General features: G+C 43.6%; 1 protein-coding gene across 2 annotated transcripts in view; it reads right to left on the bottom strand.

Moving 5' to 3' along the window:
• Positions 1-16,520, bottom strand: part of LOC109896878 (rho GTPase-activating protein 6) — an 84,730-nt gene extending 68,210 nt beyond the window's left edge. For both annotated transcript variants that reach the window (XM_020491307.2, XM_031832081.1), the window contains exon 1: positions 16,098-16,520. In XM_020491307.2, the coding sequence (XP_020346896.1) occupies positions 16,098-16,145 (48 nt within the window). In that variant the 5' untranslated portion in view covers positions 16,146-16,520. The remainder of the gene's footprint in view (positions 1-16,097) is intronic.
• Between the last annotated feature and the right edge of the window lie 10,011 nt (positions 16,521-26,531).

Here is a 26,531-nt window from a genome sequence, read left to right as displayed (position 1 = left end):
GTTCAGGAAATTCCTAATGAGTTTTGGAGCTGATTACTATGAGCAACACACACACACACACACACACACACACACACACACACACACACACACACACACACACACACACACACACACACTCACACTCACACTCACACTCACACTCACACTCACAACCACAATGACCAAATAACCACATGTCCAACTCAACTCAACTTCAAACCAAGGACAGCCATTGACTCTACTGCCACCCTTAGTCTAAGCGTGCAACCACAAGTCACTGAGACTGTGAAATGGGTCACATGTATCAACCTTCTGAGGAAAAACGAAACATCGCAGTATCAATCAACGAAAAAAAAGTCAAGCTGCTAATGTAAAGAGCACCCTTACACAGTGGACCGCCATACTGCATGTAATGTCATTAAAACGTACGTTGATGGTTGAACTTTTTCTGTCCAGACTTGTGAGCAGCTGACAGTTAGTAATCGCCAATAAAAACACATTACTCAACCTTTCCTCCGCTCACCCTTATAGCCATACGGCCAACTCAGACGAGCTGACAGGGAAACACACAGTACGACACGGTAAACACGCAAGCGCACACACAAATACACACATACACACCAGAGGAGGCTGGTGGGAGGAGCTATAGGTGGATGGGCTCATTATAATGGCCGTAATGTATCCAATGGAACGGAGTCAAACATGTGGTTTCCGTGTGTTTGATACCTTTCAATTCATTCCATTCCATCCATTACAATGAGCCCGTCCTCCTATTTGCTCCTCCTCCCACCAGCCTCCTCTGACACACGCACACTCCCTAACGTCACAGTGGTAGAGGTAATGTACCATGTTGGTTTTACGTTACCAAAGATACCCATACAGCAAGTGTGTTGGCCTTCTTTCTTACAACCTACGTGACTGAAGGACTGGCCAAGTCAGTGTTGTGTTGTGCATGAAGATAGCAGATAAGAAATTGCCCAATAGGGTGTCAAAACCTACCAACAACACAAAAAAGGTGAGCAGCATGGTAGCAGCAAAGTAAGAGCTAGGTTTTAGGTTTGAACCAGGATGTGGACATGAAGCTAGGGTTAGCCAATTCCCAGTAACGCAAGTATGTAAAGGGTTAGGCTAGGGTTAGGTTTAGGGTTGGTTCGGTTTAGGGTTGGTTCGGTTTAGGGTTGGTTCGGTTTAGGGTTGGTTAGGTTTAGGGTTGGTTCGGTTTAGGGTTGGTTCGGTTTAGGTTTGGTTAGGTTTAGGGTTAGTTCGGTTTAGGGTTGGTTCGGTTTAGGGTTGGTTCGGTTTAGGGTTGGTTAGGTTTAGGGTTGGTTAGGTTTAGGGTTGGTTCGGTTTAGGGTTGGTTAGGTTTAGGGTTGGTTAGGTTTAGGGTTGGTTAGGTTTAGGGTTGGTTCGGTTTAGGTTTGGTTAGGTTTAGGGTTGGTTAGGTTTAGGGTTGGTTCGGTTTAGGTTTGGTTAGGTTTAGGGTTGGTTAGGTTTAGGGTTGGTTCGGTTTAGGGTTGGTTAGGTTTAGGGTTGGTTAGGTTTAGGGTTGGTTAGGTTTAGGGTTGGTTCGGTTTAGGGTTGGTTAGGTTTAGGGTTGGTTAGGTTTAGGGTTGGTTAGGTTTTGGGTTGGTTAGGTTTAGGGTTGGTTAGGTTAGGTTTAGGGTTGGTTAGGTTTAGGGTTGGTTAGGTTTAGGGTTTGGTTAGGACTTGGGCAAGGCTCACTCCAATTCCAGAGATACATTTATCAGCTGAAATAAGACTTATCAGCTAATTAACTTCAGGCGACCTTGTTCCCAGACCATAATAATCTCCGTGCCATCGTAATTCGAATATCCTAATCTCAATATTTTGCGCGGTGACATCGCTTCCTTTTTCGCTAAATGGAATGTAGTTAGTTCATTGGGAATCCAATAATAACCCATCTTTGGGACTCAAAATGCACGATTCTTTGCTTTAAAGTCCAAGGGATGAAATTAGAATCTAGCAATGAATTAGATTTACTATACAAGGTCTCAAAGCACTTCAAATTGAAACTCACTCTACACATTGCAAACATAGACTCACTGTTTTGAAGGAGCTAACCCTGTACAACACATAGGTCAATGATGTTTATGGAGGATGATTAGCATGATTAGCATTAGCATGCTTCTAGGTAGCTGGATCCCTTCACAGTGCCTTACACGACGCTAGATTAGGAGCATCACATTAGACATTCCTGATGTATCATTGTATCTATCTTAAGATCCTAGAACCAAGCATGTCTCAGCTCCAGGCCTAGTCTAGATGGCTAGGACACTGGGGTTATTGTGCGTGTCTGTATTCGAGAGCGTGGTATGTGAAGTAAAACAATGAATTCATTTTCATAGTCTAGACCAGGGGGTATTCAAATCTTACCCTACGAGGTCCAGACTACTGCTGTTTTTCTGTTACAGCTGATACTTAATTGCGCACACCACCATTTAAAAAAAAAAACTCTGCATCGTTGGGAAGGGCTCGTAAGAAAGCATTTCATAGCAAAGTCTACACCCGTTGTATTCGGCGCATGTGACAAATACGTTAAAATGTTATTTTAAATGAGAAAAATCAAAGTGGTGGAACTGGCTTCGAGGTCCAGTTTTGAATTTGAGGGGTCTAGACTGATGACAGGTCTACTGGTAGATTACTGTACTTACTGTCAAAATGGAGGGGAGAACTCCACAGTAGCTAGTTTACAGACCAAGGATAATCTATTTTGAGAAGGGAATAACTCCACAATCGAATCCACTATGAAGGTAAATTCACACCTTATATCGCCAGTTCAAACCACTACAAAACCAGAGTCAAGATTAGCATAGTTGAGATCAACAGGCCCATTATCCTTCAGTCATGTAAAAATATATACCATACTATGGTTGCGTTCCCCTGCTAAAAAAGGACCTGCTGAACACGCCCCAAGTTTGATTGACCAATCAAACTTGTTCAGGCACTAGATAAACCAATCACATCAGTTCAGGTACTGTGCAGAAGGAGGCAGAGGCAGAGCCTAGTCTACGGTGTCTTAATTAGGACAGCCTCAGTCTGCGTGTCAGTCTCAGCAGGAGTTGTCAGGCCACTACTGCTTCAGGAACATTGCAAACAGTATCTGCAGAACTATATATTTTTTGTCCTCACACAAAACGTCTCTACAACTCCTTTAAACGTCTTTTACCTGAAGTAAGCTACGCAAAATAGGCCTATGACCCTTGATCAGGTGTAGTTTGGAATACTATAGAAACCACAAATGAAAATCTCTGGCAACTGGACCTTTTTTGGAACACAATTATTTTGGTCGAACTGAGATGAACTGCCAGGGCCTACAAAAAAAAACTAAAGCAGACCGGATTTCTCTCTCTCTCTCTCTCTCTCCTCTCTCACTCCTCTCTCTCTCTCTCTCTAATTACATCTCTCTCTCTCTAACTGACTGTACACTCAACTGTAAAAAAATAATAAGAATATAGACACTTCAAATGTTGTAACAATGGGCAAATAGTTAAACGGATAAATATAGTTTGTATTTCAATGGTGTTTGTGCTTCACTGGTTGCCCTTTTCATGTGGCAACAGATCACAAATCTGGCTACTGTGATGGCCCACTGTGGTATTTCACCTAATAGATATGGGAGTTTATCAAATTCTTTGTGGGTCTGTGTAATCTGAGGGATATACAGTATGTGTATCTAATATGGTCATACATTAGGCAGGAGGTTAGAAAGTGCAGCTTGGTTTTTCACCAAATTTTCTGGGCAGTAGGCACATAGCCTGTCTTCTCTTGAGAGCCATGCTCACACAATCTGTACATAGACAAAGCTTTTCTTCATTTTGGGTCAGTCACAGTGGTCAGGTATTCTGCTACTGTTGATACTCTGTTTAGGGCCAAACAACATTCTAGTTTGCTCAATTTTTGTGTTTATACTTTCCAATGTATCAAGTGATTATCTTTTAGTTTTCTCATGATTTGGTTGGATCTAATTGTGTTGGGGCTCTGTGGGGTCTGTTTGTGTTTGTGAATAGAATCCCAATACCAGCTACAGTAGCTGAGGGGAGTCTTCTCTCTATAGGTGTTATGGAACGAGAATTTCTTCCTTTTAGGTGGTTGTAGAATTGAATTGCTCTTTTCTGGACTTTGATAAATAGCGTGAATTGTCCTAATTCTGCTCTGCATGCAATATTTGGTGTTTTACATGGACACAAAGGATGTTTTTGCAGAATTCTCCAATCAGAGTGTTAATTTGGTGTTTGTCCCATTTTGTGAATTACAACCATAGAGGGCAATGGGTTCTATAAATGATTCAAGTTTTTTTAGAATGTCACATTTTATGTTCCTTTTAACGGCATAAAAGACTCTTCTTGCCTTGTCCCGCAGATCGTTCACATCTTTGTGGAAGTTACCTTTGGTGCTGATGTTTAGGTCGGAGTAGGTATAGATTTGTGTGTGCTCTAGGGCAACAATGTCTAGGTGGAATTTGTATTTGTGGTCCTGGCAACTGGACCTTTTTTGGAACACAATTATTTTTGTCGAACTGAGATGAACTGTCAGGGCCTACTAAAAAAACAAAAGCAGACCGGATTTCTCTCTCTCTCTCTCTCTCTCTCTCTATATATATATATATATATATCTCTTTCTCTCTCTTTCTCTTTCTCTCTCTTTCTCTCTCTCGCTCTACTCTCTCACTCTCTCTAACTCTGTCTCTCTCTACTCTCTCTCTGTCATTCTCTCTCTCTCTCCCCCTCTCTCTCACTCTTCTCTCTCTGCTCTCTCTGTCATTCTCTCTCTCGCTCTACTCTCTCACTCTCTCACTCTCTCTAACTCTGTCTCTCTCTGCTCTCTCTCTCTCTGTCATCCTGCTGTTCTATCACTCTATCCCCAGAGGTCTCTGAGAGGAAGTGCCAGAGGGAGAGAAAGATCCAGCGAGGAGGATGCCAGGGCTTCTCTAAACAGGACATACTCTAACTAACCCCACCCGTCACCCGTCAGAGAACAACCCGCTGATCGGTTTGGCTGATCAACTCAGTAGTGTTTCATCCAAACATGCTTTGCAAAAGGTAGCCCACCGCCACCACTCATATTCCATGGGAGCTTGGAACCGATGCGCTTGAATGTTATGAAAACTCTTGCACCTATACATTTGACCCAACGGGTTCATTTCCACGGTACCAGCGTTTCTCTAAACAGGACATACTCTAACATAACCCACCCATCATCTCCTAACATTGCCCCTCTCCTTTGCCACTGATGCCTTCTGGGCACAGTTTTTCTCCTGTGCTGTGCTTATTTAGTCGGATGTTATGCTAGATAACACTGCTGGCATACAGACTCTGTCAAGTGCCAATGGTAAGCTTCGGTACGATAGGCTCCAAGATGGTGGTTGGTGTCCTTCACTCTGACCCCGGTCGCCAGCTTAAACAGATTAAATTGTTGGCTAACAGTCCGATGATGGGTCGGCTATGAATACTGCCAACAAAGTGCCAACCATGTTCCAACAGAGCGCTGTCCTGTTCAGCTATGTTCAGCTATGAGACCATAAAAGGCACAACAGCGGGTGTGTTACGAGAGCAAATAATTGTAAAAAAAATTCCAAACGATAGCGATAGTCCTAGTTCAAAATATCAGTTCAAAATCAAGTCCAAATATCCAAATAGTCGTGTCAACACAGAGCTGGCATATGCAGTATACACCGAGTATAGAAAACATCAAAAAGACCTGCTCTTTCCATGACATAGACTGACCAGGTGAATCCAGTTGAAAGCTATTATACCTTATTGAAGTCCCTCGTTACATCCACTTCAATCAGTCTAGGTGAATGGGGTGTAGACAGGTTAAAGAAGGATTTTTAAGCTTTGCGATAATTCAGACATTGATTGTGTATGTGTGCCATTCAGAGGGTAAATGGGCAAGACAAAATATTTAATTGCCTTTGAACGGAGGATGGTAGGTAGTAGGTTCCAGGCGCACCGGTTTGTGTCAAGAACTGCAGCGCTGCTGGGTTTTTCAACAGTTTCCCGTGTGTATCAAGAATGATCCACCATCCAAAGGGCATCCAGCCAACTCGACACAACTGTGGGAAGCATTGGAGTCAACATTGGCCAGCATCCCTGTGGAACACTTTCGACATCTTGTAGAGTTCGTGACCGATGAATTGAGGCTGTGCTGAGGGCAAAAGGGGACCTAATGTTTGGTACACTCAGTGTATATGAAGGCTTCACAGAAACTACAGTGGTATTGTCATAGATTAGTGTGCACGAAAACAGAGTATTTCTTACATTTTTTGTTACCCTTTGTTACCAGAAAGCTTCCATCAATTTAATTGTCTGCATCATTTCCAATCAACCCATATATTTTGTGTATATACAGTGGGGCAAAAAAGTATTTAGTCAGCCACCAATTGTGCAAGTTCTCCCACTTAAAAAGATGAGAGAGGCCTGTAATTTTCATAATAGGTACACTTCAACTATGACAGACAAAATGAGAAACAAAAATCCAGAAAATCACATTGTAGGATTTTTAATGAATTTATTTGCAAATTGTGGTGGAAAATAAGTATTTGGTCACCTACAAACAAGTCAGATTTCTGGCTCTCACAGACCTGTAACTTCTTCTTTAAGAGGCTCCTCTGTCTTCCACTCGTTACCTGTATTAATGGCACCTGTTTGAACTTGTTATCAGTATAAAAGACACCTGTCCACAACCTCAAACAGTCACACTCCAAACTCCACTATGGCCAAGACCAAAGAGCTGTCAAGGGACACCAGAAACAAAATTGTAGACGTGCACCAGGCTGAGAAGACTGAATCTGCAATAGGTAAGCAGCTTGGTTTGAAGAAATCAACTGTGGGAGCAATTATTAGGAAATGAAAGACATACAAGATCACTGATAATCTCCCTCGATCTGGGGCTCCACCCAAGATCTCACCCCGTGGGGTCCAAATGATCACAAGAACGGTGAGCAAAAATCCCAGAACCACACGGGGGGACCTAGTGAATGACCTGCAGAGAGCTGGGACCAAAGTAACGAAGCCTACCATCAGTAACACTACGTCGCCAGGGACTCAAATCCTGCAGTGCCAGTACATGTCCAGGCCCGTCTGAAGTTTGCTAGAGAGCATTTGGATGATCCAGAAGAAGATTGGGAGAATGTCATATGGTCAGATGAAACCAAAATATAACTTTTTGGTAAAAACTCAACTCGTCGTGTTTGGAGGACAAAGAATGCTGAGTTGCATCCAAAGAACACCATACCTACTGTGAAGCATGGGGGTGGAAACAGCATGCTTTGGGGCTGTTGTTCTGCAAAGGGACCAGGACGACTGATCTGTTCTCTTTTGTTTGTTTTTAATCCCATCCTTCAGCTACCCTCAACTCTTCCCATCTATTTCTAAAGACCATCCAGTTTGATTTCTGTTTGCCATATATTTTTAACTGTGCTGTTTTACAAAAGTTCTGAACCTGTTCTGCAATTTATCCGATTTACACCAATTTAAATTGAATTTGAATTGTAACCTCTATTTACCACCACAAAGATGGCCGCCTGTCCACCCACTGTTGAACGTCAACTTACATGATCATGTCTATTCTATTATCTCTGTCTCTGTCTCTGTGACTATAATTATAATTTAAAACAACAGATATTCCCATTCAAGTCAACATTCTCTGAAGTCTGGACCTCCAACCATCTTTGTGGTAACATTTGAAAGTTGAAATTTCAGAACATTTATCAGCCAAACACGACAACTACCCTGTATTCAAGAGAATTTGTCTTCAAGAGAATACAAAAATCTCAGATGATGTAAAATATATGCAACATATGCAAATATGAAAATACGTTTTTAGATCATTTATGTTAATGGTAAAAAAAAGAATGGTATTAAATAAATCAATCTCAACCATTTTTTTTCTTCTACCAGTAATGAAGAAATGTATGTCTCATTGTAGGGTTGAGTATGCAAAGGGGATCAACTTTGAACACTGTTATCTCTTGAATGTTTTGGCATTCAGGTCCACAAAGTAACTTTATGAGCACTTCCACCTTGGACAAATACTGTATGAATGGAATGTTTTGTTCAAACCATAAGGGGTGCTGTCAAAAATCGATTGAATTCAAATGGATTTACCCTGAACTCAATGCTAACTATTATTGGTTATCCCAATACCGGACGACATAGTGCACTAATGTGTGTGTGTGTGTGTGTGTGTGTGTGTGTGTGTGTGTGTGTGTGTGTGTGTGTGTGTGTGTGTGTGTGTGTGTGTGTGTGTGTGTGTGTGTGTGTGTATTGCATACCCAACATTTCTGGTATTATCTGGAGATGTTATCCTACATTCCTTTGGATGCTCATTCAGCATCAGCCTGATAAGTATTAGATTATTGTGTGTGTGTGTGTGTGTGTGTGTGTGTGCGCGCATGCGTGCGTGCGTATGTGTGTGTGTGTGCACCCTCTCTGATAGAGGGTCATGACCGAGGTCTGTTACTGACAGTGTATACATTCAGAGAAAACATTATGGAATAAGATCAATTATGATCGCTTAACCTCTAACAGAAACCGGTATTTATATGCATATTCATTCAATAGATCATGTGTAGTAATCTAGTCATAGTCAGAGGTCTCCTTACAGTTAGATTGACTGGACATTAAAGAGAATGACTTATTTATACATCTTCTTAGAATATGTCTTTAGCTATTCTGTGTGTGTGTGTGTGTGTGTGTGTGTGTGTGTGTGTGTGTGTGTGTGTGTGTGTGTGTGTGTGTGTGTGTGTGTGTGTGTGTGTGTGTGTGTGTGTGTGTGTGTGTGTGGAATTCAGACAAATGTATTTAAATGTATTTAATTCTGTCTGATGAAGTTGGCTCTATCAAAGTGTTCTAAGTTCAACTTGGAATTCAATTATCCTGTCCTAATCTTAATACCAGACCAAAGAACAGAATTAAAGCTACAGTCTGCAATTTGAAATTTCAACAAATGGGTAAAATGGGTAAGGAAGTGAATTGACCATTGAACAGATTCCCAACCAGATCACAGACTGTAGCTTTAAGCTCATTCCATGCTCACTATAAAATGACCCCTGACATCAGAGCAGCAGTTCTTTTTGACTTAGAAAAGAGTAGGGAGCGAGAGAAAGAAAAAGTCTAAATCCATCTCTAATAAGATTGAATTATATCCAATTAAAATAGTTAGGGCACAGAGAGTCTTGTTTTAACTTGTTTTCACACTCTTAGAAAAAATGGTTATCAAAGTATTATTTAAGGAGGGTTTTACATGGAAGGCTGGTAGAGAGTAATACTAGAAAACATTCCATTTATAATTGAGCAAGTTGCTCAGTTAGTTGGGTGGGTTTGATTCAAGAATAGGCCAAATGGGATGTGTTAAGTCCCTTTTTAAAAGCATAGTCTTCTAGTTGACCATGCTCTACACCTACATTACCTATCAATGATTTATGAATGACAATGACTAGAGACCAATGCAGACTATATAATCAGACCATAGGGCAGGTTGACAGCTTCAAGTTCCCTGGTGTCCACATCACCAACAAACTAGAATTGTCCAAACACACCAACACAGTCGTGAAGAGGGCACGACAAAAAGTATTTGGCAGGGTCCTCAGATCCTCAAAGGGTTCTACAGCTGCAACATCGAGAGCATCCTGACTGGTTGCATCACTGCCTGGTACGGCAACTGCTCGGCCTCCGACCGCAAGGCACTACAGAGGGTAGTGCGTACGGCCCAGTACGTCACTGGGGCTAAGCTGCCTGCCATCCAGGACCTCTACACCAGGCGGTGTCAGAGGAAGGCCCTAAAAATGGTCAAAGACCCCAGCCACCCCAGTCATAGACTGTTCTCTCTACTACCGCATGGCAAGCGGTACCCGAAGAGCCAAGTCGAGGACAAAAAGGCTTCTCAACAGCTTTTACCCCCAAGCCATGAGACTCCTGAACAGGGAATCAAATGGCTCCCCGGACTATTTGCATTGTGTCCCGCCACATAATCATTTCAAACCTTGCTTACATTTGTATACGATCATAAGTTTCTTTCTATAATGCGTGGGAATACTTGGGAACAGATTTCTTAAATTAAAATCAATTGGAGCTGATTTCCTAGTGTTTTTAGTCTTTTATGTCCAACAACAAAAAATATATATACACTTGGGGGGGCCAAATAATACCACACGCGGGCCAAATATGGCCTGCGGGCTGCCAGTTGGGGAACCCTGCTATAGGGATATCAGATCGTACAATGAGTGACGGACAGGAACAGGAAGAGACAGGTAGAGGTCAAAGGTAAAAAGGAAGTGGTCATCAGAGAGGCAGACCAAATATTGTCTATTATATTGACAAGAAATTAAAGTGACCGCTCCTAACATTGGAAATACATTTCCTCAAAGATGGAAGGCAGGCTGGAGGAGGTGTGACTATTCTAGCCAGTGAGATGGCAGATATGTGTGTGAACAACAAGTCATAGAGCTAGATAGAGGACTCATCTTTGTATCTGTGTCATTATAACATATGTGACAGCATGGACAGCGCCATTAAGGTTATCTCCATTTTAAAGTAGTCAATTTTCTATTTTTCTTCATTGGCTGATTGCTCCCAACTCATTGGAATCCCCACCCAGTTGACTACTTTAAAATGGTGGAAGCCCTCAATGGCAATGTCCATGCTAAAACCAGTTATATCCATGATAAGTCCTTTATCTATCTCTATGAAAACAGGCACAACACCGATATGAAGTAGTTTTTTTTTCAAAGTTGCCAAAATGCCATGTGCGTCCACTTATATCAGTGCATTCGTATCCACCTAAGCATTACATGCTTCTATTCAATCAAATAAGCCTCACGTAGCAAATTAGCAATTACATTTTGTGTTGACCAAATTCGACACTCTCTCCATACAAAAATTCCTCACATCGTAGGCTTATTTTCGGCTCTTCCTCTATGGTGCCACAGACCCGGATGGCCATTTTATCTTGTGATAAAAGCTACAGAGAGAGACGGGCGCTATTTTGTGTCCAGTGTGAATTCCTCCATTGGGAATAGAGAGGAAAGGGGGAAACTGGCGGAGATGGGGCTTTGATGTTGAGCCTGCTGACTGTGGGCGTCTCAACAGGTCTTAAGTAAAGTACAGCACGTGAAGTATTTGTACTCGGACATTGTGAGTCAGAAACCGTCAATAATTTAGTTGCTGTGCACCTCTCAGGATCAAAGAAATGCTTCTGGGTGGCTCACCATCCAACCAAGAACAACAACAAATGATTGAGCAAAGAGATACTAAACCTCTCTTTGATGATAATAGAAGTCCAATATAAGGATGCTTCTTCAAAACTCCTGTCTCAGGACAAAGACTAAATGAAATACAATATTTACCTTAGCAACAAACCGTTTCTAAGTATTACCAGATGAACTCTTTAAAAAAAGTGTTATCTAGAACCTAAAAGGGTTCTTCTACTGTCCCCATAGGAGTAATCTTTGCCCCTTTTGGTTCCAGGTAGAACCCTGGGTCAAGATAGAACCATTTTGGGTTCCATGTACAACCCTTTCCACAGGGTTGTAGGGAAAGTCAAAGAACAATTTCGGAGTGTATGGTACACTATCGCACGCTACAGAGACACTGGGACTGAGTGTTCAGAAGGCAGAGACTCATCGCTCACACACACACACTAACACACCCACACGCACACTGGGACTGAGTGTTCTGAAGGCAGAGACTCATCTCTCACACACATACTAACACACCCACACTGGGACTGAGTGTTCAGAAGGCAGAGACTCATCGCTCACACACACACACACACTAGCACACCCACACGCACACTGGGACTGAGTGTTCTGAAGGCAGAGACTCATCGCTCACACACACACACTAACACACCCACACTGGGACTGAGTGTTCAGAAGGCAGAGACTCATCGCTCACACACACACACACACACTAACACACCCACACGCACACTGGGACTGAGTGTTCAGAAGGCAGAGAGACACTGGAAGAACGTACAGTACTGTAGCCCGCTGTGATGCTGTGTTAGTGTGTATGTGCAGATCCGTGTGTGTGTGCTTGCATGCATTAGTGTGTGTATTTTTCTGTGTGTCTGTGTGTGTGTGTGTGTGTGTGTGTGTGTGTGTGTGTGTGTGTGTGTGTGTGCGTGTACGTGTGCGTGTGAGTGCGCGTGCGTGTGTGTGTGTGTGTGTGTGTGTGTGTGTGTGTGTGTACGGGTCTCTCTCTGGGTGTTGTTTGTGTGTCCTGGGACAAACTCCTTCAGATAAATCTAGAGACGGGTGAGTCAAGCAAACACAAGGAGATATGTACCCAAGACGTTTTCCACAGTAGCACTCCAGAAGAGTAACGTCTCTGTTGATGTGTGTGTGTGCGTGTGTGTGCGTGCGTGTTAGCACTAAATCAAGAAGAGGTATCCAGCCCAGTAGAGTCGTACATTTGAGTAGATGGTTGATTTATTGACGTCAGCTGGTAGGAATATTTTTCAAACCTCAACTTTTCCTTCCTCTTTTCCTACCTCTTGAGAGATTCCTCCGTCTCTTTCTCCCTCTCTCCATCCGGCTCCACTGCCACGTTTTCTCAGGGTGACAGGAAAAGGTAGATTTACGCTCATTTCAATTTGAGAAAGTATTCAGTGGGGTGACTCTGGCCCAAAGCCAACTAATCTAGACATTACAGTAATGTAGCACATAGTATAGTACATAGTATAGTACATGGTACAGTACATAGTATAGTACATAGTATAGTACAGCTATACTATGTAGTATAGTATAGTACAGCTTTGAGTTTTCTTCTGATACCATAAATAGAGTTGGAAGAGAGCAGTGAATACAAAAAAATAGACCACCTGGTTAGATTAGTATGTCCACTTCAGTTAGGAGGGCAATCAATATTATGTTGCATTATGTCAATATGATTGTAGGCCTATTATGTTGTCAACACTGAAAGACATTACGTAGCTATTAGATAGCGAGAGAGGTTATCGCATAACACAATTAGAAAGCAACTTGATTGTCTGAGAGAATAAACACAGTGAACAGAGTAAGAACCAGAAGAAACAGGAAGTGAGACGGTTGCTGTCCATCCATTAAATGAGTAGGATTGCAATCACGCTAATGAAGGGATGCATACGGTACAGTATCCTTCTCGCTCTTCTTCCTTGCATAATGCCACTTCCCTTCTCCCACCTCGACCCCTCACTCCACCCCTCTTTCCATCCTCCATCTTTCCCTCCGCCTCACTCCCTTCACTCCGGCATCTCCGCCTGTCCCTTCTTCCACCACTCCCTCCATCCCTCCATCGCACACTCCCTTCATCCGACCCCATCCCACCTCTCTCTCTCTATCTCTCTCACGCTCTCCCTCTGTCTCCTTCCCTCCACCTCTCTCCTACTCTCTCCATCCTTCCCTTCCTCCCCACTTCCTTCCATTAGCATATGGTGCTCATTATACTGTTGAGCATCCAAGACGTTAGGCAATATCCTAACCACCAGCAACGGACGTCAAATATTGACACACACACACACACACACACACACACACAATTCCAGATTGAACGTTTAGTGCATACCAATAAAAACAGCAGATTATTGCAGAGTGAAAACAATACTCCATCTTGATGGATTTAGCTATGGCAGATTACTGGTTAATCTAGAAACAACACGTCTCAGCGGTAAAGTATCTGTCTGCCTGTCTGCCAGGAAGAATACTATGTGTGTTGTAATCCCCGGGTTAAATGACGCTCTAAGACAGATGCTCCAGACGCGAATCTAAAAAGAACCCTTACAAAAGAAGATTGCAGTCAGAGTGCAGTCCAAAACAAAAACAAAAACGTTTTACTGCAGTAATTTTGCAGTGTGATCGCAGTTACAGTGCAGTATGACTGCAGCTATTCTGCTATTACTGTGTCCAAAATACCACAGTCGACTGCACCTCCCCCCCCCCCCTCAAAAAAAGAAAAGATTGCATTGTATGTCAATGGTGGAAGGTTGAGGGTTAGACAAACACACATAAACTCTTGAAGAAAGTGAAGGGACTTCACGAGTCAGGGGTAAGCTGTATGTGACGATGTGAGAGGATTACTTTCAGAAGGGGCATCGTTTCATCCCCTCTCCACAACGAGCGGTGGCATGCGGTCATTCCCTTCACTGAACCATAAATACATGAATGAGTTCATATCATTGGAACTCCCTCAGGGACGATCTGAGGTTGTTAAAACACTAGTAAACACAAACTACGATGCATCCCATAAAGTCGGAAGCTTACATACACTTAGGTTGGAGTCAGTAAAACTCGTTTTTCAACCAATCCCCAAATTTCTTGTTAACAAACTATAGTTTGGCAAGTCAGTTAGGACATTACTTTGTGCATGACAGAAATAATTTTTCCAACAATTGTTTACAGGCAGATTATTTCACATAATTCATCATTTACATAATTCACTGTATCACAATTCCAGTGGGTCAGAAGTTTACATTCACTAGGTTGACTGTGCCATTAAACAGCTTGGGAAATTCCACAAAAGTATGTCATGGCTTTAGAAGCTTCTGATAGGCTGATTGACATCATTTGAGTCAATTGGAGATGTACCTGTGGATGTATTTCAAGGACTACCTTCAAACTCAGTGCCTCTTTGCTTGACATCATGGGAAAATCTAAAGAAATCAGCCAAGACCTCAGAAAATAAATTGTAGACCTCCACAAGTCTGGTTCATGATGACCATTGTTATGTTTGGAGGAAAAAAGGAGAGGCTTGCAAGCCGAAGAACACCATCCCAACCAAGAACCACGGGAGAGGCAGCATCATGTTGTGGGGGTGCTTTGCTGCAGGAGGGACTGGTGTACTTCACAAAATAGATGGCATCATGAGGGTGGAAAATTATGTGGGTACATTGAAGCAACATCTCAAGACATCAGTCGGTAAGTTAAAGCTTGGTCGCAAATGCATCTTCCAAATGGACAATGACCCCAAGCATACTTCCAAAGTTGTGGCAAAATGGCTTAAGGAAAATAAAGTCAAATGGATTGGCCATCACAAAGCCCTGACCTCAATCCTATAGAAAATTTGTGGGCAGACCTGAAAAAGCGTGTGTGAGCAAGGAGGCCTACAAACCTGACTCAGTTACACCAGCTCTGTCAGCAGGAATGGGCCAAAATTCACCCAACTTATTGTGGGAAGCTTGTGGAAGGCTACCCGAAACGTTTGACCCAAGTTAAACAATTTTAAGGCAATGCTACCAAATACTAATTGAGTGTATATAAACTTCTGACCCACTGGGAATGTGATGAAAGAAATAAAAGCTGAAATAAATCATTCTCTCTACTCACATTCTTAAAATTAAGTGGTGATCCTAACTGACCTAAGACATGGAATTTTTACTAGGATTAAATGTCAGGAATTGTGAAAAACTGAGTTTAGATGTATTTGGCTAAGGTGTATGTAAACGCCCAATTTTTCAGTTTTTGATTTGTTAAAAAAGTTTGAAATATCCAATGTTGTTCCACTTCATGATTGTGTCCCACTTGTTGTTGATTCTTCACAAAAAAAATACAGTTTTATATCTTTATGTTTGAAGCCTGAAATGTGGCAAAAGGTCGCAAAGTTCAAGGGGGCCGAATACTTTCGCAAGGCACTGTACTTTAAATACATTAACCTTAATGTAAAAGTACTTTAGTTACTGTATATTTCACTGTATTGATATAGTAATATAAAACCCCTTGTCCTACTTCTATAAACACACAAACACAAGCTGCAAAAGCGGTTTTCTCCTTTCAATATTACTGTAACATGGCGGTTAGCACTAACGCACAATGTAAGAATGACGGTGAGAAGTTCAGTCATTCACAATTGCCAGCAATATAGTAATATTGTTCCAAAGGTCAACTAAAGTGACCCTGAAGTTTATTGAGCTCAATTGAGCGAAGAGCCATAAGGAAACGAGACCAAAGGGAACATGATCAAGTGTACTGAGTAAGGAGGACAAACATAGCCTTATTCCAAATGGCACCTTATTCTCTATGTAGTGCACTACTTTTGGTTGAAAGTGTGGCACGCACACGCACACACACACACAGAAACACATACATGTGCATGCACCCGCACGCACACACACAGACTTACCACGTAGTAGAACTGCATGTCCTGCCGCACAGGCTGCTCCATCTGCATCACTGAAGAAAATATTCCATCAGTGACTAAAAACTCTTTTTTTTTCTTCTCCTCGGAGAGGGGACTGAGGTGCTCCTCCTTGACTCTCTTCTCTTTAGCGCTCCTCTCTTTTCTATCCTCTCCTTCTCTCAATGCTTAGACAGTAACTGCAACTGTTGATGTGTGGAGTTGTCCATCAGTCAAGAGACAGCTTGAGCCCAGTATGAGGTTGTTGTTGTGTGGTCCCCCCCCTCTTTCTCTCTCTCTCTCTCTCACACACACACTCCCTCTCTCTCTTTCTCTCTCCTGCTTCTCTCTATCTCTCTGAAGATAGCACTCAGTTCTTCCTGTGCCCGCTGCTGTTGTGGCCGCTGGATGTGTGTGTGAGAGAGAAAGAGTGTGTGTGTATATGTGTGTGTGTATGTGTGTTCTGTGACAGATAACGCACTGTGCGCTCTTTGCTGTCAGAAACAGGAAACGTGGAGTTTGGCAGTTTAGCCCTGGGGCGTGCATTCTTGTCAGTCTGTCCTACTGTCCATATGTGTGTGTGTGTGTGTGTGTGTGTGTGTGTGTGTGTGTGTGTGTGTGTGTGTGTGTGTGTGTGTGTGTGTGTGTGTGTGTGTGTGTGTGTGTGTGTGTGTGTGTGTGTGTGTGTGTGTGCTTGCCTGCGAGAGTGAGACGGAGTTGGTAATCACTTTTAGCCTACTGAACCCTGATAAATAGTAACACACACACACGGATCAACTTCCGACCTGCGTAACCTCAGGTAATCTATAATGTTTTGTCATTTGTATGTTATACCATATTTTTACACACTGGCACACATACAGTGGGGCAAAAAAGTATTTAGTCAGCCACCAATTGTGCAAGTTCTCCCACTTAAAAAGATGGGAGAGGCCTGTAATTTTCATCATAGGTACACTTCAACTATGACAGACAAAATGAGGGAAAAAAATCCAGAAAATCACATTGTAGGATTTTTTATGAATTTATTTGCAAATTATGGTGGAAAATAAGTATTTGGTCAATAACAAAGTTTATCTCAATACTTTGCTATATACCCTTTGTTGGCAATGACAGAGGTCAAACGTTTTCTGTAAGTCTTCACAAGGTTTTCACACACTGTTGCTGGTATTTTGGCCCATTCCTCCATGCAGATCTCCTCTAGAGCAGTGGTGTTTTTGGGCTGTTGCTGGGCAACACGGACTTTCAATTCCCTCCAAAGATTTTCTATGGGGTTGAGATCTGGAGACTGGCTAGGCCACTCCAGGACCTTGAAATGCTTCTTACGAAGCCACTCCTTTGTTGCCCGGGCAGTGTGTTTGGGATAATTGTCATGCTGAAAGAACCAGCCACGTTTCATCTTCACTGCCCTTGCTGATGGAAGTAGGTTTTCACTCAAAATCTCACGATACATGGCCCCATTCATTCTTTCCTTTACACGGATCAGTCGTCCTGGTCCCTTTGCAGAAAAACAGCCCCAAAGCATGATGTTTCCACCCCCATGCTTCACAGTAGGTATGGTGTTCTTTGGATGCAACTCAGCATTCTTTGTCCTCCAAACACGACGAGTGGAGTTTTTACCAAAAAGTTATATTTTGGTTTCATCTGACCATATGACATTCTCCCAATCTTCTTCTAGATCATCCAAATGCTCTCTAGCAAACTTCAGACGGGCACTGCAGGATTTGAGTCCCTGGCGGCGTAGTGTGTTACTGATGGTAGGCTTTGTTACTTTGGTCCCAGCTCTCTGCAGGTCATTCACTAGGTCCCCCCGTGTGGTTCTGGGATTTTTGCTCACCGTTCTTGTGATCATTGTGACCCCACGGGGTGAGATCTTGCGTGGAGCCCCAGATCGAGGGAGATTATCAGTGGTCTTGTCACGCCCTGGTCTTAGTATTTTGTGTTTTCTATATTTATTTGGTCAGGCCAGGGTGTGACATGGGTTTATTTTATGTTGTGTTTATGTATGGGGGGTTTTCATAGGTTTTGGGATTGTGGCTTAGTGGGGGTTTTCTAGCAGAGTCTATGGCTGCCTGAGGCGGTTCTCAATCAGAGTCAGGTGATTCTCGTTGTCTCTGATTGGGAACCCTATTTAGGTAGCCCGGGTTTCACTGTGTGTTTGTGGGTGATTGTTCCTGTCTCAGTGTGTTTGTATTCACCAGACAGGCTGTATAGGTTTTCACATTTTCTGTTTGTTGTTTTTGTATTGTTCGTATTCGTTTTCATTAAACATGTATCGAACTAGCCACGCTGCATTTTGGTCCGACTCTCCTTCAACGGAAGAAAGCCGTAACAGAATCACCCACCACAACTGGACCAAGCAGTGTGATGACAGGCAGCGACAGCAACAGCAGCGAAAAGAGGAATGGACATGGGAGGACGTTATGGACAGCAAGAGTATAGAGTATACGACTTGGGAGGAAATAGACAGGTGGGCGGTCGACCCAGAGAGAGTGCCGGAGCCCGCCTGGGATTCGCTGGAGCAGTGCGAAGAGGGCTATAGGAGAATGGAGTTGAAGAGAAAAGCACGGTGGCACAGAAAGAAGCCAGAAAGTCAGCCCCAAAAATGTCTTGGGGGGGGGGGGGGCTCAGGGAGAGTGTGGCAGAGTCAGGGTTCAGACCTGAGCCAACTCCCCCTGTTTATCGTGAGGAGCAGCGATCAAAGGACTTCTGGACTTGGGAGGAAATATTGGACGGAGAGGGACCCTGGGCACAGCCTGGTGAATATCGACGCCCCAAAGAAGAACTGGAGGCGAAGAAAGCGGCGAAGGCGCTGGTATGAAGAGGCAGCACGGCGACGCGGATGGAAGCCCGAGAGTCAGCCCCAAAAATGTATTGGGGGGGGGGGGCTCACAGGGAGTATGGCTACGCCAGGTAAGAGACCTGCGCTAACTTCCTGTGCTTACCGGGGGGCTAAAGAGACCGGGCAGGCACCGTGTTATGCTGTGGAGCGCACGGTGTCTCCAGTGCGGGTGCATAGCCCGGTGCGGTACATACCAGCTCTTCGTATTGGCCGGGCTAGAGTGGGCATCGAGCCAGGTAAGGTTGGGCAGGCTCAGTGCTCAAGAGCTCCAGTGCGCCTGCACGGTCCGGTCTATCCAGTGCCACCTCCACACACCAGTCCTCCGGTGGCAGCTCCCCGCACCAGGCTTCCTGTGCATGTCCTCTACCCAGTGCCATCACCACGCACCAGGCCTTCAGTGCGCCTCGCCTGTTCAGCGCTGCCAGAGCCTTTCTCCTCTCCAGCGCTGCCGGAGTCTCCCGCCTGTCTAGCGCTATCAGAGTCTTCCTCCTCTCCTGCGCTGCCGGAGTCTACCGCCTGTTTAGCGCTGCCAGAGCCTTCCTCCTCTACAGCGCTGCCGGAGTCTCCCGCCTGTCTAGCGCTATCAGAGTCTTCCTCCTCTCCTGGGCTGCCGGAGTCTCCCGCCTGTTCAGCGCAGCCAGAGCCTTCCTCCTCTACAGCTCTGCCGGAGTCTCCTGCCTGTTCAGCGCAGCCAGAGCTGCCAGTCTGCATGGAGCAGCCAGAGCTGTCAGTCTGCATGGAGCAGCCAGAGCTGCCAGCCTGCATGGAGCAGCCAGAGCTGCCAGCCTGCATGGAGCAGCCAGAGCTGCCAGCCTGCATGGAGCAGCCTGAGCTGCCAGCCTGCATAGAGCAGCCTGAGCTGCCAGTCTGCATGGAGCAGCCAGGGCTGCCAGTCTGCATGGAGCAGCCAGAGCTGTCAGTCTGCATGGAGCAGCCAGAGCTGCCAGCCTACAGGGAGCATTCAGATCTGCCAGTCAGCCAGACTCTTCCAGATTTGCCAGACTCTTCCAGATCTGCCAGTCAGCCAGACTCTTCCAGATCTGCCAGTCAGCCAGACTCTTCCAGATCTGCCAGTCAGCCAGACTCTTCCAGATCTGCCAGTCAGCCAGACTCTTCCAGACCTGCCAGTCAACCAGACTCTTCCAGATCTGCCAGTCAACCAGACTCTTCCAGATCTGCCAGTCAGCCAGACTCTTCCAGATCCGCCAGTCAGCCAGGATCTGCCGGATCCAACTACCGTGCTGAGCTTCCTCTCAGTGCTGGGCTTCCTCTCAGTGCTGGGCTTCCTCTCAGTGCTGGGCTTTCTCAATCAGAGTCAGGTGATTCTCGTTGTCTCTGATTGGGAACCATATTTAGGTAGCCCGGGTTTCACTGTGTGTTTGTGGGTGATTGTTCCTGTCTCAGTGTGTTTGTATTCACCAAACAGGCTGTATAGGTTTTCACATTTTCCGTTTGTTGTTTTTGTATTGTTCGTATTCGTTTTCATTAAACATGTATCGAACTAACCACGCTGCATTTTGGTCCGACTCTCCTTCAACGGAAGAAAGCCGTAACAGGTCTAGTATGTCTTCCATTTCCTAATAATTGCTCCCACAGTTGATTTCTACCTATTGCAGATTCAGTCTTCCCAGCCTGGTGCAGATCTACAATTTTGTTTCTGGTGTCCTTTGACAGCTCTTTGGTCTTGGCCATAGTGGAGTTTGGAGTGTGACTGTTTGAGGTTGTGGACAGGTGTCTTTTATACTGATAACAAGTTCAAACAGGGGCCATTAAATACGGGTAATGAGTGGAGGACAGAGGAGCCTCTTAAAGAAGAAGTTACAGGTCTGTGAGAGCCAGAAATCTTCCTTGTTTGTAGGTGACCAAATACTTATTTTCCACCATAATTTGTAAATACATTCATTCGAAATCCTACAATGTGATTTTCTGGATTTTTTTATTTTTTATTTTGTCTGTCATAGTTGAAGTGTACCTATGATGAAAATTACAGCCCTCTCTCATCTTTTTAAGTGGGAGAACTTGCACAATTGGTGGCTGACTAAATACTTTTTTGCCCCACTGTATATCGTATCATAATGATACTGCAGTAGCTGGATTAGGGAGGGGTAGATTATTCATTAGCAAAACAATTTAAGATTACAGGTCAAAAATGAAAAACCCAGAATAGCACAGAATAGCCTGTATTGCATTAGTTCATTCTGTGATTACTGGGATTTTCCATTGCAAATAGCATTAGTATTTGTGTCATGATGTATCTATAATAATAATAATAAATCATAATCATTTGGTGGGTGCTTGCATTTGTCCTATTTCACACATGTACAAGTGTGTATTAATGTATTTTTAATGTATTCCTTGGAGAGTGAGGTCACGGCCAGGGTCTGCCATTCAATAGCGACCCTGGAACAATTAGGGTTAAGTGCCTTGCTGAAGGCCAAATCGACACATTTTTCACCTTGTCGGCTTGAGGATTCGGTTACTGGACCAACGCTCCACTAAGATACCTGCCGCTAATGGTCATGTATAACATATATTTTTAATATTTTGACTGCGAACACTTTCATCATACAGGAGGGATTTTCAACATTCAACATTCCAACTGCTGCCAATTCCATGGAATTTGAATTCTAGGATCAGGACTGCATCAATGAAAGCGTAGTAACTTTTAGATCCAGTGTGATGTCCTTGAGTGATATTTCCACTAGGTGGCAACAGACTCCAGTAGGTTCTTACAGCGAGGGCCATAGTCCTCAGATGCATGTCCCAAACGGTACCATTTTCCCTATGTGGTGCACTACTTTTGACCTGAGCCCATAGGATTCTGGTCAAAAGTAGTGCACTATGTAGGGAATAGGGTGCCATTTGGGATGAACCCTATGTTACGTAAGTTTGTTTTGGATTTTAATAATGAGCTGTCTCTGTGGAACTCAGTTTATTAAAGAAATACCCTCCCTCTAGTTATACATTTTAATCTGAGCGAAACACAGACTACCACCACTACACAGTCTGAAATACAGACACACTACCACCACTACACAGTCTGAAATACAGGCACACTACCACCACTAAACAGTCTGAAATACAGGCACACTACCACCACTAAACAGTCTGAAATACAGGCACACTACCACCACTACACAGTCTGAAATACAGGCACACTACCACCACTACACAAGACTACACAGTCTGAAATACAGACACACTCCCACCACTACATAAGACTACACAGTCTGAAATACAGACACACTCCCACCACTACACAAGACTACACAGTCTGAAATACAGACACACTCCCACCACTACACAAGACTACACAGTCTGAAATACAGACACACTCCCACCACTACAAAACACTACACAGTCTGAAATACAGGCACACTCCCACCACTACACAAGACTACACAGTCTGAAATACAGACACACTCCCACCACTACACAACACTACACAGTCTGAAATACAGGCACACTCCCACCACTACACAAGACTACACAGTCTGAAATACAGACACACTCCCACCACTACACAACACTACACAGTCTGAAATACAGACACACTCCCACCACTACACAACACTACACAGTCTGAAATACAGGCACACTCCCACCACTACACAACACTACACAGTCTGAAATACAGACACACTCCCACCACTACACAACACTACACAGTCTGAAATACAGACACACTCCCACCACTACACAACACTACACAGTCTGAAATACAGGCACACTCCCACCACTACACAAGACTACACAGTCTGAAATACAGGCACACTCCCACCACTACACAACACTACACAGTCTGAAATACAGACACACTCCCACCACTACACAAGACTACACAGTCTGAAATACAGACACACTCCCACCACTACACAACACTACACAGTCTGAAATACAGGCACACTCCCACCACTACACAAGACTACACAGTCTGAAATACAGACACACTCCCACCACTACACAAGACTACACAGTCTGAAATACAGACACACTCCCACCACTACACAAGACTACACAGTCTGAAATACCGGCACACTACCACCACTACACAGTCTGAAATACAGACACACTCCCACCACTACACAAGACTACACAGTCTGAAATAAAAATACACACTACAGTGCCTTGCGAAAGTATTCGGCCCCCTTGAACTTTGCGACCTTTTGCCACATTTCAGGCTTCAAACATAAAGATATAAAACTGTATTTTTTTGTGAAAAATCAACAACAAGTGGGACACAATCATGAAGTGGAACTACATTTATTGGATATTTCAAACTTTTTGAACAAATCAAAAACTGAAAAATTGGGCGTGCAAAATTATTCAGCCCCTTTACTTCCAGTGCAGCAAACTCTCTCCAGAAGTTCAGTGAGGATCTCTGAATGATCCAATGTTGACCTAAATGACTAATGATGATAAATACAATCCACCTGTGTGTAATCAAATCAAATCTAATTTATTTATATAGCCCTTCGTACATCAGCTGATATCTCAAAGTGCTGTACAGAAACCCAGCCTAAAACCCCAAACAGCAAGCAATGCAGGTGTAGAAGCACGGTCTCCGTATAAATGCACCTGCACTGTGATAGTCTCAGAGGTCCGTTAAAAGCGCAGAGAGCATCATGAAGAACAAGGAACACCCCAGGCAGGTCCGAGAAACTGTTGTGAAGAAGTTTAAAGCCGGATTTGGATACAAAAAGATTTCCCAAGCTTTAAACATCCCAAGGAGCACTGTGCAAGCGATAATATTGAAATGGAAGGAGTATCAGACCACTGCAAATCTACCAAGACCCTCTAAACTTTCAGCTCATACAAGGAGAAGACTGATCAGAGATGCAGCCAAGAGGCCCATGATCACTCTGGATGAACTGCAGAGATCTACAGCTGAGGTGGGAGACTCTGTCCATAGGACAACAATCAGTCGTATATTGCACAAATCTGGCCTTTATGGAAGAGTGGCAAGAAGAAAGCCATTTCTTAAAGATATCCATAAAAAGTGTCGTTTAAAGTTTGCCACAAGCCACCTGGGAGACACACCAAACATGTGGAAGAAGGTGCTCTGGTCAGATGAAACCAAAATTGAACTTTTTGGCAACAATGCAAAATGTTATGTTTGGCGTAAAAGCAACACAGCCCATCACCCTGAACACACCATCCCCACTGTCAAACATGGTGGTGGCAGCATCATGGTTTGGGCCTGCTTTTCTTCAGCAGGGACAGGGAAGATGGTTAAAATTGATGGGAAGATGGATGGAGCCAAATACATGACCATTCTGGAAGAAAACCTGATGGAGTCTGCAAAAGACCTGAGACTGGGACGGAGATTTGTCTTCCAACAAGACAATGATCCAAAACATAAAGCAAAATCTACAATGGAATGGTTCAAAAATAAACATATCCAGGTGTTAGAATGGCCAAGTCAAAGTCCAGACCTGAATCCAATCGAGAATCTGTGGAAAGAACTGAAAACTGCTGTTCACAAATGCTCTCCATCCAACCTCACTGAGCTCGAGCTGTTTTGCAAGGAGGAATGGGAAAAAATGTCAGTCTCTCGATGTGCAAAACTGATAGAGACATACCCCAAGTGACTTACAGTTGTAATCGCAGCAAAAGGTGGCGCTACAAAGTATTAACTTAAGGGGGCTGAATAATTTTGCACGCCCAATTTTTCAGTTTTTGATCTGTTAAAAAAGTTTGAAATATCCAATAAATGTCGTTCCACTTCATGATTGTGTCCCACTTGTTGTTGATTCTTCCAAAAAAAATACAGTTTTATATCTTTATGTTTGAAGCCTGAAATGTGGCAAAAGGTCGCAAAGTTCAAGGGGGCCGAATACTTTCGCAAGGCACTGTACCACCACAACAAGACTACACAGTTTGATATACAGGCACACTACCACCACTACACAAGACTACACTGTTTTAAATACAGACTACCACCAATACACAAGTCTGAAATACAGACACACTACCACCAATACACAAGACTACACTGTTTTAAATACAGACTACCACCACAACACAAGTCTGAAATACAGACACACTACCACCACTACACAAGACTACACCGTCTGAGGCAGACTCTGTTCACTACAGAGGTAAGAAAACATAGCTACCGTTTAATTAAACATGGCAAGGAATCTAGGAATGTAAATTATATATTTAATGTATGAATACATTGGATGTAGGAAAAACTACAATGAAACCTAGGCTATATATTTATTGATAAATGGATAACTTCTCTAGTCCATCATCTTGAGACTGGAGAGGTTTAACTACACAGTCTGAAGCAGACTGGAGAGGTTTAACTACACGGTCTGAAGCAGACTGGAGAGGTTTAACTACACAGTCTGAAGCAGACTGGAGAGGTTTAACTACACCGTCTGAAGCAGACTGGAGAGGTTTTAACTACACAGTCTAAAGCAGACTGGAGAGGTTTAACTACACAGTCTGAAGCAGACTGGAGAGGTTTAACTACAGTCTGAAGCAGACTGGAGAGGTTTAACTACACAGTCTGAAGCAGACTGGAGAGGTTTAACTACAGTCTGAAGCAGACTGGAGAGGTTTAACTACACAGTCTGAAGCAGACTGGAGAGGTTTAACTACACCGGCTGAAGCAGACTGGAGAGGTTTTAACTACACAGTCTAAAGCAGACTGGAGAGGTTTAACTACACGGTCTGAAGCAGACTGGCGAGGTTTAACTACACAGTCTGAAGCAGACTGGAGAGGTATAACTACACAGTCTAAAGCAGACTGGAGAGGTTTAACTACACAGTCTGAAGCAGACTGGAGAGGTTTAACTACACAGTCTGAAGCAGACTGGAGAGATTTAACTACACAGTCTGAAGCAGACTGGAGAGGTATAACTACACAGTCTGAAGCAGACTGGAGAGGTTTAACTACAGTCTGAAGCAGACTGGAGAGGTTTAACTACACAGTCTGAAGCAGACTGGAGAGGTTTAACTACACAGTCTGAAGCAGACTGGAGAGGTTTTAACTACACAGTCTAAAGCAGACTGGAGAGGTTTTAACTACACGGTCTGAAGCAGACTGGAGAGGTTTAACTACACAGTCTGAAGCAGACTGGAGAGGTTTAACTACACAGTCTGAAGCAGACTGGAGAGGTTTAACTACACAGTCTGAAGCAGACTGGAGAGGTATAACTACACAGTCTGAAGCAGACTGGAGAGGTTTAACTACACAGTCTGAAGCAGACTGGAGAGGTTTAACTACACAGTCTGAAGCAGACTGGAGAGGTATAACTACACAGTCTGAAGCAGACTGGAGAGGTTTAACTACACAGTCTGAAGCAGACTGGAGAGGTTTAACTACACAGTCTGAAGCAGACTGGAGAAGAAAGTGAACACACCCAAACACAGTAGGGTTATATGAATGTAAATAGTGTATGTGAATATATTATAATATATATTAATTGTTGCTCAGTTTTTGGTGATTGAAAAAGGCAAAACGCTAATGAAATCAAAGCAGTTCTCAAGTTATGACTTTTCATTTGTCTTGTACCGATCATAGATTTCTTTTTTGCTATCACCAGCAATGTTCTTTCATTCAGGAAACACAGATATGATAACAGGGTCGT

Source organism: Oncorhynchus kisutch, linkage group LG9 (assembly GCF_002021735.2).
Source record: "Oncorhynchus kisutch isolate 150728-3 linkage group LG9, Okis_V2, whole genome shotgun sequence".
Taxonomy (NCBI): domain Eukaryota; kingdom Metazoa; phylum Chordata; class Actinopteri; order Salmoniformes; family Salmonidae; genus Oncorhynchus; species Oncorhynchus kisutch.
Note: the sequence above shows the minus strand (reverse complement) of the source record. Positions and strands in the feature narration are given on the sequence as shown.